The sequence below is a fragment of the Callorhinchus milii genome, unplaced genomic scaffold, assembly GCF_018977255.1.
Source record: "Callorhinchus milii isolate IMCB2004 unplaced genomic scaffold, IMCB_Cmil_1.0 Scaffold15, whole genome shotgun sequence".
NCBI lineage: Eukaryota > Metazoa > Chordata > Chondrichthyes > Chimaeriformes > Callorhinchidae > Callorhinchus > Callorhinchus milii.
Genome location: NW_024704756.1, coordinates 10,881,605 through 10,894,686, shown reverse-complemented (window position 1 = coordinate 10,894,686; position 13,082 = coordinate 10,881,605). Strand labels below are relative to the sequence as shown.

At 37.2% G+C, this 13,082-nt stretch overlaps 1 protein-coding gene across 3 annotated transcripts in view; it reads left to right on the top strand.

Annotated features, from left to right (window-relative positions):
- Positions 1-13,082, top strand: part of arhgef6 (Rac/Cdc42 guanine nucleotide exchange factor (GEF) 6) — a 41,192-nt gene that overhangs the window by 8,295 nt on the left and 19,815 nt on the right. For all 3 annotated transcript variants that reach the window (XM_042340664.1, XM_042340665.1, XM_042340663.1), the window contains exons 3-5: positions 3,580-3,667; positions 9,471-9,592; positions 10,544-10,745. In XM_042340664.1, coding sequence (XP_042196598.1) covers positions 3,580-3,667; positions 9,471-9,592; positions 10,544-10,745 — 412 coding nt within the window. The remainder of the gene's footprint in view (positions 1-3,579; positions 3,668-9,470; positions 9,593-10,543; positions 10,746-13,082) is intronic.

Here is a 13,082-nt window from a genome sequence, read left to right as displayed (position 1 = left end):
AATAGAGATATCTGTGGCATGTGACAGACCTGAAATAAATGTGATTCAGTTGTGCAACACAGTAACCTTCCATCAAGTCAAGACATCAAACAATACATTTTAATTTCAGCAAGGGGTGGGGGTGGGAGGAAGATAAAGTTTTGGGTGTATTAATTTTACTTTGGAGCTTCTTTGTAGTTTGTTGTATTTTCTATTGTAAATTAGCTGAAAAGTTACGTTTGGTGCTGTTTTGCTAAACAATAGAGTAGATTTTTTTTTGACTGTGTTTAGCTTCTGATGATATATTGGGATGCTTAAAAGTATGTGGTAACATTTGCTGAAATTGTAGTTGTGAATCATGGGGGGTAGGGAAACATTAGGAACTCATTGTAGATTTCCTTTTATTTATAATTCCTACTGATTTTTTAAAAAAAAATTCTAAACAATACTGAGCAAGTCCTTAGACTGCGAAAAGCTCCAACATGTCAAAGCAATTTACTTGGCTGTTACTGACATTGCAATTTAAGCCCACAGGCTGAATTCAAATACATTTCAGAATGTAATTGGCAATGAGCCAGGGTAGCATTGAAAAACATCAATTTATATTTTTTTATCATGGTTGAGTTATTTTTCTTAAGGTGACAGTTATTCCTGAGATGGTTTGTATTTTTAAATATTATATCAGCAGCTTACCTCTGTATTTAGTCGTTGTGTCCTAATGGTAAGCCTTTGAAGATTATCCATTGTCAGTTTTTATGGGTTTCTAATGCATTAGAATTTCTTGGTAATCATCTGCAGATTTTCTTGTCATTAAAAATTAATCCTTTGTGTGAACATTGTGGTTCAAGGATAAGGGCAATACTGACTGCTACAAACAAAAAATTTCCTCCACTAAAAAAAATATGCAGCATTATAAGCTCTAACAAAATAATACAATAGAACAATACAAGTTTACATTTATGCGGTGCAGAAGTTGAAAATGTTTCATTCTCAGTCATTGCAGTTATAGAATGCAGAAACAGGTAAGCTGCTGATATAATATTTAAAAATACAAACTATTTACATTAGTCCATCTCAGAAATAACCATTGGAAGGAAATAGAGTGAGTAAGTCCGATATATTTTGACCCACAAAAAACCCACCGAATGTAAGGTCGGAGATTGGTACCAGACTAAATAGATCCGATGAATATTGGATTTTAGTTTTTGCAAACTCTGTATTTAGGTTGAGCAGGCAATTTAATATCTCATAAATATGACCCGAGAAGGCTCCTGAATGCTTCATGGGTTACATTTAGTTTGTGTTATCTGGTCCAGAGCTAAAAGGGTTTTGTTCTATTCTATGCTTTTCTAAGCTAAGTGTGTTTTCAATTTATCAGTAAGTAGTGGAGAACTTTTTAAAAAAAAATCCTTTTAGGTTCCCCCCCCCCCCGCTTTTTTTATATAGTGTTCAGTATGTATTTGTCGGTGAATGATTTTTAGTATAGCAGAAATTGCAATTTTTGATAACCTGCTTCATGAGGTTTCTAATTGTTTATCCTGTGCTTCTGTTTACACGTCTGTAGCACAGTAAAACTGCACCAGGCAGGCAAAGCCTTTTAACTCTGTTTGATCTCTTAGTTGAACTAGATGTGTATTTTTTCCTGTGTTGTTTTTTAGAAGAATGAGACTAAAAAATATTTTTAGAGCACAAAGTAGTTAGATCATTGCATGGAGCTTATTTAGAACTAAGGAGTATTTCAAAAATGAAATTCAATATTTATAATAATCATCCTTACATTTGATATAGCACCTTATCACATCTTCAAGACATCTCAAAGAGCTTCACAGAATATACTGTAAAGTTCATTGACTGTATATTTTGTGGGAGAAATGGGGTGGCGAATTGTGCACAGCAGTGTCCCACAAAGAATCGTGGATTGAAGTGACCGGTAACTATTTTTTTGAAGGAATTATTACCCCTGGAAAAGCTATCCACCAATCGACTAACAGCCAAGTTCCTACTTACTACTAGCTAAAGAGAGGTGTGGAGTAAGGAAACTTGCCTAACATTTCGCCCTGTCGGGAAATGAACTTAGGTCTCTCCTTGCGAGGTGCATGCTCTAACCACAGAGCTACAGAACTCCACTATATATTTGGTTGAGGGGAAGAGAGGCAGAAAGACCAGATTTCCTTGAATTAAAGCATTTTAATAAGGACATCTCCTGCTTTACGAAACTGGTTGGAAGTGGCTTTCTAGGATTAGTTGCAGGAGAGCACGATTCTCGTCATAAAAAGCCTAGCAAAATGATTTGGTTGTTCTTGAATAGCTCTTTAATCATTGACCAATTTCAGTTGAACAAGAGCCGTAGGAGTTTGGGTGACTAATATGCAAAGCATTCAGCTTGTGCATTCTGGAACCACCTTCCAAAAACATGGCCTTTGGTCTGAACAAGCTTGATTCTTATTTTTTTTTGCAGAACGCTAAACCTTATTAATTGCCATTTTATCCTACTTCTCAATTCCCTAACATGTAGCTTTGAATTTGGTTGCCTCTTGAACTCATTTAAGCCATTTATTTCAGAGAAGTTCCCTGTTGACAGATTGCGCAAGTTCAGTGTGACTCTTCTTGTGTGAAATTGCTTGACTTTCCTCCTTACTATTAACTTCCTAATTTTGTGTTCTCCTTCTGCCTCCCCAGCAGATTCAAACACTTTGCTACAATTTGTCTGCTTTAATAACCCCGTTCATAATCTTCAAAATTTGAGATATTCTTTTGGCCTAATCAGCACTAAAGGTTCCAGCCACCTTTTTGCTTCTCAATCTTTTTTAGGCTTCTTCCCTTCATGTCTTCTTTCCCCACCTCCAATGCACTTGTTTTGAGATAGCGCCCACAACTAACTTTATTAATCAAGATCATGGAGCAGTGAGTTTGAAGCCATGTGGTAAAACCCACGAAAACTATTTGAAAAATAATTGTGGTCAAATATTCTAATGTTATAAAATCCAAACTTCTAATCTTATGTTTTGTTCAAAAATTGGCATAAAACCCTTCAAAATGGTGGTGCTATTTGGTTACGCACTGTCAGATAAATAGATTGAAGTTTTAAATTCTGAGTTAGGGCAGTTCAACGTTCTTGTTTTACACAAACAATTGAGTGCTAATTATTATTACGCAATGCATCTTTGACATATATTTTGTAAAGTTGTCAGACAGTCATCCTTGAAACTTCTGTTCAATGTACAGGAACCCTTGTACCTTCTCATCAATTATTTATATTTAAGTAAATATGCTTAAATACTTGATGCTTAAGTTCTTATTTTAGCAATTGGTATTAACTTAATATACCCTTTTTTCTTCTAATGAGGAATACACCAACTGTCTGAAGAAGCAAGAGATCTTTTTTTCTGGGATAAGATGTTGAACTATTTCAAGCCTGTAAATAATGTTTTAAAATGTTATTGTGACTGATTTTTTACTTTTACTATTCTGACTGTCGAGTCAGTGCAAGAATTAATGTGATTACTGTATTAGCAATTAAATTAATTACTTTGTTTCTAAATATGATACTGCTTTTTGAGTTTGACCTTGATTTACGTTTTTTTTCCATCCTTTTTTTAGGAAACATTTGAGGTCTATGACCTGTACAGAGGACAGAATATTAGCAAGGTTCTGAATACTCTTTCAGCATTTAACAAAGCAACTGAGGGTAAGATGTGATTACCTGTATCATTCTGAAGAATTCAGCTCCATAGTTTAGGTGCTTTTTGTTGTGAAGAAATAAGTTAATTGGTAGTAGGAATCGTCCACCTCTGCATTTTGCTAGTAGATTACAGTTTGAAGATCTCCTTGTCAAAACTTACACCGGCTGAGTCGAGAATCACACATTTAAAATGAGAAGATATTTGACTTACTTTAAAGTAAATTGCTGAATTTAAAGAAAGGAGTTGGGCTGAATAAAGAATTGGCTATTTGCCTTTTATACACAATCTGTCATCATGTGTTTACATGAAGCAAATTTGCTGCTTGGTTTTGGTTTGCATTTTTTCAAGATTGCATGCACAATTAAACCTGCTTGTTTAAAATGGTCAGTGCCTTCACTTGTTCTCCCTCCAAAAAAACTTGCAAAGCTTTTGCAAACCAATAAGTTGTATAAGCTTGACTGCACACCTCGGAGCTGTGGTGATTCCATGAGTAAACACCGTCACCATTTTAGCTCCTACAACTTGGTTGGTTCAATATTAACTTAGGTTTTGTTGTGGAAATCTCACGAGAAGGTATGTGTGTTTTCTTGACCTGAAAGGCGCTGTACAAATGTTATTTGTTGTGGTGTTTTGTCATAAAATCATTTAGATGTAGATTGGATAGTACATGGATGATTTTGGTTATTTCTACCACAGTTTATACCGTTCTAATGTTTTCGAACAATATTGAAAGAAATACAAGTAGTTTGTTCCATTTACTGTAGTGTGAAGTAAACCCTAGACCTGAAGTTGTAACTTTGAGTTCATTACAGTAATGGAGAGGATCCACCCAATGACGGATAATGAAAAATTGACAGATTATCAAGGTTACCTTATAATGTTTACAAGAATGAAGGAGGAGCAGAGCCATGGAGGCAGGTGTAAGGCAGAAGCTGGGTAAAATTATCTCCTGTGATGGTAGTTAATTGAGTGCTTTGATGGTAATTTTCTTCTGTTAGTACATGCACTGTTTATTGTTGTATTTAGACCACTTAAGTTCTATTGCACATTTTTCTGCTAAGAGTTAACATCAGACTCACAGTACCTGTGTGAACTCATCTCAGACCGTAACAATTTTGTTACTTGAATGTTAACGATCCAAGGGGGAGCTGTGAATTGTTACTGGGGGAAAAAGATGTTGAGATGGGCGGGAGGGAGAAATGTATATAAAAATGAAATATTAGATCGCTGCACATTGCTTTCTAGTAAACTTATAACGTGCCTGATGCAATCTGGCTCCTATAAGCTTTCCATCAAGGACTGTCATGATGTTTTCTTCTGTAAAATAACAATTTATCCTAGTAACATTTTTAAATGACCAGTACTGACAAATATTTTGGCATTTTAAGTTGACTCATATTAACACAAGACAGTATTGCAATTGTGTTCTGAATTTGTTATTCAAATGGTTACTGATGTCATTGTGGGGATAAAATGCTGAAATGTATTTTTAGGTGTTAAATTATTAGCTGGAAAACCTGACACAAGCTTCTGTGAAAAGCCTCGGATGTGCCATTTCCTGAGTTAATTGTGAATTCAACCAGTATCTTACATTGTAATGCGTCAACATGAACCAGAAGGAGCCTCACATTTGAGCTTGATCTGTGGCAAAAAAATATTGAAATGTATTTTTAGGTGATACATTATTATCAATTGTTCACTACCAGATTCTAAGAGCTGCTGAAGTAACTCATATGAAAAGGAATTTAAGGGTTTGTGGGAAAGATGAGTGAGTTAGTCAAAAGGCCGGCTTGACTGAAATCATCTGAATACTATATAATAATAATGTATTTGGTATCTATTGAGAAATAATCTTAGATTTTCGGTGTGCGATCATTTTGAGGAGCAGATCTTGTGCTACTTTGACTTCACAGCATCTGCAGTACAATCACAACCAGCAAAACGTTTTTTAAAATGTATTGTTAATGTTTTTAAAAGGCTCAGGGACCCTGCTGGACCATGTTTCTGTTTTTAAATAGTCATCATGAGGTGCTGATTGGACTGTTCATTGTTTACTTAACATTGAAATGTCACCCGCATTTGATTACTTTGGCAAAGATCTTCCCGATGACAGCAGTGCAGATTGGCCAGTGTAACTCCACGTTGGCTCCAAAAGCATGTATTGTATTCATATTACCTAAGGAATAACTGTAACAATAGAAACATCAGCAGGAGTGCAGATATTTGAAGGCAGTATCTCAACTAATTCACATTCTACATTGCAACTAAAATAGTTACAAATCTGACTCGGGAAAGAAGACACAGTGAACTGAAATAACTAATAAATGTTCAAATCCATTCAACACAACATTTCATCCTAGATCATCAGTATTTTAAGGCTGATTTTGATGTAAAATCATTAAAATAACACTTTCTTTGGAGTTATTCAAGATCCGCACCACCGTTTCTGAAGACCTGACTTATATTTTCAGGGAAAAATACCGTGATAATATTCTGATCATATAACAGTAGATACCAGTGGTCAGGAGGAAGATATTCATAATAAACAATAAATTACTAAACCTAGAGGACGTGGATAAACCTGCAACTAGTGCAATGTAAGTGAGTGAGGTCAAGCCATTACTTGGATTTATTAAGCAGATTCAAGCAGGTAGAATATTAGAATCTGGATTTTCAAAGCAATGATTTGTTTTGTATCATTGGCAGTGATTGCCATTGAGGCCAACTGCCATCCAGAACTTTGTCAGATGATTATTGGCACAGTTTCACAATAAGACACACAGAAAAGTCTAAATGAGGTGAAAGAACTAAATTAACTTAGTTATAATATATTATTATTAACTTAGTTGATGGTGAAGCTTAATAATGACTGCTAGTAATTCAGCTCCTTCACACTTTTAGCTTCAAAGAATGTTTTGTGTAATTAACGACAATTTTCCATATTGGAAAGGTGTTCTCTTAGTGAAACTTTGCCTTCAAATGTATATTTGTTTCCCTTCAGGAAGAAGTGGTTGCCCACGTGGGCTTGCATCTTGGCATCTTTAATATAATGTAGGAAATGAAAGACTTGTGGTGCACACACTGTTTGTTTCAAGGCTAAAACTGTGCTAATTGTTTCAAAAATGGCTGTGCGTTTGGAGGTTTGTTGCTAGTTATCTTTAATTTTTTCCTGAAATACTATGCGAGGTTAACTATGGGTTCAATCATACAGTGAGCAGTTGGCAACGACACAGAGAAAGGGCGTTTTAAAAATGTATACAGGGGCCCACGTGATAGTGCCTTTCGATGGGAGTGCTGCTAATTGCGTGCTAACAAGTTTGTGTAGTTTGTGTATTTTGTGGGTAAATGAGGCAACCAATTTTCACATAGTAATGTCCCACAAACAGCCTTTGAATGAATGGTATTGATCTCAGCTGACTTGAGGTGTACGGGCTGTAGAAAGTCAAGAGAAAAACATGAGTGGGTGCTCAACAGACTTTCAGCAAATGACAAAGGAAGGACTTTCCTTGATCCTATCCTATGAATGGTTTTATAGATGCGTTGTACTATTTTTGTAGCCTATACTTTCTACCGTCTTTTACTTACAGTGCATGAAAATGTTTATTGCATGAGGCAAGAGTCAGGGCAGAGGTAATGAAGATTTGTGTGACTGAATTCCCAAATACAGCAGGCACTCAAATAAAACTTTTGGTAAAACCTCTAGGCAGTTTAATAGCTCTTACTTTGCTTCATCGCAAATCCTTTCTACCGTACATCCGCGCCATGATCCACTCTGCCTTCCCCCACCTCCGCAGTGTCGCCTGGCTCTGACACTATCTCACACCGCAGGCTGCCAAAACCCTCATACACGCCTTCATTACATCGAGGTTCGACTATGCAAACTCACTGTTTGTCGGCCTCCACAACTCCTCCCTCCACAGGCTGCAGATCATCCAGAACTTTTACCCCCATCCTTGCCCAACTCCACTGGCTTCCCATCACACAGAGGATACAATTCGAGATCCTGGTCCTCACCTTCAAAACCTTCCGTGGTCTTGCTCCCCCCTACCTCTCCGATCTTTTAACCCCCTACCATCCTGTTCGCTTCCTCCGCTCAGCGGGCTTTAGCCTACTTCACATCCCCTGCCTTGCTTGCCCCACTATTGGCGAGCGGACCTTTCGCTACTCTGCACCCACCCTCTGGAACTCCATCCCACAGTCCCTCCGTCTCGCCCCCTCCCTCACCACCTTCAAGACCCACCTCAAGTCCCTCCTCTTCGACCGTGCTTTCGATTTCCCCCCTGCCTTCCCACTTCCCCACCCCAACCCTCAGCTCAGGTCCGTAACTCTTGTCTGTCCAGTGCCTTGGGACATCCTCCCAACGTGAAAGGCGTTATATAAATGTAATTTTGTTGTTGAGGTGAGAGGAGAGGCAGTGGAAGAGAATAGAGTGGTCAACGGTATCGGAGACAGGTCAAGGAGGATGAGAAGCAGAGGGAGCTTTGGTTGCAAACGACTAAAATGTAATTTGTCACTTTGGCCAAAGCTGTTTCTGTCCTGTGGGCGGCACGGAAACCCAAGAGGAGGGGTTCGTGAAGGGAGTGGCGGGAGAGTAAGGAGTGAAGCTATGAAGCAATGACTCGTTCCAGGACCTTGGAAAGGGAGGTTGGAGATGGGGCGGTAATTTGAGAGCAAATGTCAATGATCAGCTATGTCAAGTTATCTGATGGTGAATATGAGCTGTCCATGGAAAGTCACTGGTTGGGATTATGGCTCTTGATCAAAAGTTACTGAATACCCTCAGTGCAGAGAACTACTGGAACATTGATAACACAAAGGCTGCAATGTTCTTCTGAACACAGCTGTTCTTTTATGTTTATAAACCACATCATTGCCATTGACAAAAGCAAAGTCCTGAGACCAAGCTGTTTTGTCAGTTGATACTGTTCTGGAATTAAATTAGTAGACCATATTGTTGCTCAGAGATGGTATTCATTTGCTCCAATGAAGACTATGGATAATGTAGTAACTGTATATGTAAAAGCATCTCAGCTTCAAGGAGAGCATGATGTTTAGTTGCTTGGAATTCTAGTATACTATGGGAATCGTAGAACATTTTTAATTTGAAGATAAACTGCTTTGTAAAAAAATTCAAAAGAGGAAAAGGAGATATGTTGATTACAATCTCCTTCAAAGAGAGAGAATTTGTGTGTCTGTGTATAAATGTGTATTTAATCACTCCAAGACACTACCCCATGTGAAAAGTGTTATATAAATGCAAGTTGTTGGTGGTATTGCCATTGGCATTGGTGTCTGGAGCAGAAGAAGGGTATTTTAGTACGACATATTCATCTCTTGTAAAAATCATACTTTGAAGTTTGGGTCATTTATCCTCAATGTAAAGAACCACCATTTGTTTGTTTTTTTCTAAACCCTCAAGAGCCACTCAGTTGGAAGAGCCAGTGCAGAAATTTGTAGGAATTGTGTGTATTACAATATTATCCTCTCAGTTCCTGGATCCTAATTGGGAAACTCATAGCCTAGTATGGCAGGTGGTCTTAGCTTAGAAGCTGTTTGGTGAATTTGAGATATGAAATGATAGATTCTCATGAGGTTGTTTGTTTTTTCTTTTTGCCCAGCACTTTTTCACTTAAGCTACCAAAAAAAACCTAACCGCATTTACTTTTTAGGCTGCTGCTCTAGATATGCATGCCTTTTGCATCTTTTCTTGTCTGATATTGTACTGGAGAAAATAAGAAGCTTTGAAAATTGTTCTACTTAATGATGAGTGAAGATGACATAATAAATGTGAGAATTTATTTTAAACAGAGCGTGGAAGTGGAAGGACATGCTCAACTTTCTCATCCCATAATTCTGCGGATTCCCTGAGCGCTTCACAAGCACTCGGCAGAAAACCATCAAGACGTTTGCAGAGGCAGTCAAAAAATTTGGTAACGTATTCCAAGGAATATTAATTTTTTAAAAATGTCTTTGAAGAAATTGTATTTTTGTTGACTATATCCTGGTAGTACTTCAAAAATGACTCCTGGACGTTCAAATTTGAGAACTAAGGCAACACCCATTGACTAACAAAAGCTATTTTAAACTTAAAAGTTTATACTTGTTTTGACATGTCAAAGTATTGCAGCCATTTAGAATTTTTCAATCTCTCCACCTCTTTCGTTGCACAATTTAGTTGATTGCTAGAAAAGGAGAAAAAAAAGGACTCTCCAGAAAGACAAATATGTTTGGCAATGGACCTTAGGCATTTTCTCCAGCTTGTATTTGTCTTAGTTGTACCTGTTTACCGATCCTTTTGACCTCAGTTCTTATTTGAGACAGCTGTACATTATCTACCTTTTGACTAATCCACCATTGCCCCCTCCAGTGTATTTCCTGGGTGTTACAGTTTTAGTCTGTCACACCTTTTTACTTAAGTCTTGGCATCAATGTAGAAAAAATTGGTTCTGATTAGCGAGAGGGGAAGAATAAAAAAAAAGATCTGTCAAGCTAGTTAAAGAAATTAAAATAAAATTGAATGTGTAACAGAATTACAATATTTCTAGAAGTGCTTGTACTCCAGAAATAATGCGGAGTGGTTTTGAATACTTACATTTTCCTGAGGATTTGTAGCATTGTATAACACTCGGTTGTATTATCTTGATTGAAATCCTTTGCTGAGGCAAATAAATGGACATATAGGTGTATATTCAAAGTTTATTGATAATCTGGAAGTTTAACTATCAGCTAGGCCACTAATGTACTTTTAAATACCAGAACTTTCAAATATGTTTTACTTTATTGAGTGATAGTATTCTTTGTTATTATGTAAATCTTTCCTGAAATATTTTGCAAAATATTCATAATAACTAAATTGTTCTGTATTAAATCTGGTTTGTTAGGACATGACTGAAAGCTGTGGTTATCAACTGGTGGTGAAGGCAAGGTTTCAATTCAAGCAAACCAATGAGGATGAGCTGTCCTTTTCAAAAGGCGATATTGTTTATGTCACAAGAGTTGAAGATGGAGGATGGTGGGAAGGCACATGTAAAGGCAAAACGGGCTGGTTCCCAAGCAACTATGTCAGAGAGTTCAAAACAAGTGGTACGTACTACCCATTTGTCATTTGTTTTAGAAAGCTAACTTGGAGAAAGAGTGTACGTTTCTGCTGAATCCCTGAGCTAATTGCATATAACATTGCACAAGGTTGACACACACCATGTGACGTAAGGAGGATAGGCAGACGCTAAAGCGAATATAAATTTCTGTAAGAAAAATTACAAAGGTCTAATAAGCTTGTTGGAACATCAATTGTTCAGGCACATTTTTCAACTTTATAGTGAATTTGTGGATGCCAATTGTTCATCCTGAGTGGATTGGTTATAATAAACTTGGTATTTGGTTATTGACTATGCTGCAGAAGACCATGTTGAATGTATTTCATTCCATGTGGTTGATCCACAGTTCAACCATGTGAAATTGTTGAGATATCAGGAATTCAGGAGTTTTGTAATGACTCGTGCAGACTTGCCCAGTTTTGTACTTCAAGGAAAAGCCGCAAACCATTTCTCAGATCGGGAGGGGGAGGGGAAATTCTTTCTTCATAGAATCATATCAGTTACTTTTCACATAGGAAAGCATTAATGTTCTTTCAATATGGAATTTGTGAACTTGATGTGTACTTGCACTTCCACTGTCTTCTTGATCTTGATTAGGTTAGGTATGTACATCAGTGTTAAGATGTACCGACCTTCAAATTAAGGCGTTGTTTTGTGTTTTTTGTTGAAAACGTACCTTGCATGTCTTGCAAATTAAGAATATGTTCCCTTACTAGACTTTAAATTCTGCGTGTTCTGCCTTCAGGCCTGTCACAAGAGGATGATCTTTTCTTAGTGAATTTTTGCTCAACATTTCAAAATGTAAAAAGCATCTACACTCTTCCAGAATAGGAGATGTCTGTCCTCTGTCACAAGATTAATCTACAATGAGGGTGGGCTGTATGTATGACTGGGATGTCTGACATATGCTGACCTTTGTGCTGCTTTTGTCCCAAACGCCTGAACATTGTTAACCTCCAAAGTGACATGCTCCGAGAAGATGACTATTGTTTGATCTACTCCAGGATATGGCTGCGGGTGTTTTGGATTATCTACAGAATTGTCTTGATTGGCACCTGGCCTTGTGCCACAATTGCCACTCGTATGTAAGCAGATCTTTTAAGTCTTCAATCAATCCATCAATTATAGTAGCAAATATGGGCTGATGAAAGAGATTTAAATTGATCTTCCCAGGCCATCAGAACTAAAATAGATTATTGTGTGCCTTCTTTCGCTCTCATCATCCCCTGCAACCCCCCGCGCCATAGGTTGCTGATTTTTCTTTTACCAGCCTTTTTTTCCCCCCGTGGAAGGACTCCTATATTTGCCCTCCATATTTTTCCTTTCATACTTTAACTACAGTGTGTCGTTCATTTTGGTAATGTTTGCACATTCTATTTCCTTTCTATCATTGAAGTGGGAATCTTCCTTTTGGGCTTGTGATTAAAGCACTGCTGTACTTGAGGGTGAATGTTAAAAATGAATTCGAAAAGAACTTGCCAGTGATAGTGATGAGGAGTCTGCCAAGATATCCATATGTTTAGTTTTAAATATTACTTAGGGAGGGAAATCATATTCCTGAAATAACAATTACAAAGTGTTGACACGCCATATGCTGAACATTGCACATGGGTTTCTTCATTCAAAAGTACTTGTCAAAAAACAATATTTTCACTCTCTGCTTGTGTATCGGAGGGAATTCAGACAGCAGCAATCAATGCTCTTAACAACACGCAGAAAATCAAGGCAGAGTCTGAAGCTGACGTCTTTCTATTGCTATAAATAGTATCTTCATTGGATTTAGTTACAAATGATCTTCAAAAGGTTGTAAATTAAATTCCCTCTATCAGCATTGAGGAGGCTCGAGGCAATTCGAACAATGAATGCAATTGTCAATTGTGAACTAGTGCCTCAGTAGTCTGTTGAAATAGATTTTTATTGCCTAACTCTTAAAATAACTTGTAATGGTGTAAAGATTCTTTCGTCTATAAGATATCTTAAACATTTAATTTTCTTCATAAATGTTCTAGGTATGTTTTCCAAATTGCCCAGAAATCACAAATCAATACGAACAACAACTTGCATTTATATAGCGCCCTTCACGTGGGCTAGCATCCTGGAGCGCTTGACAGTCAGTGATAGCGTATGACACCGAACCAGAGGAAGAGGGAGGGGGATTATCAAACTGAAAATCATTACACTGGAACTATAAAAATAAAATAATTTGGAAGTAATAATTCTGACAATATGTTCATGCCCTCTGAATGTTGGTATCATGTGGATAAACTGACTTCTATAATATTGCATTTGAATACTCCATGGCATTTAGCCAAATTAAACATTT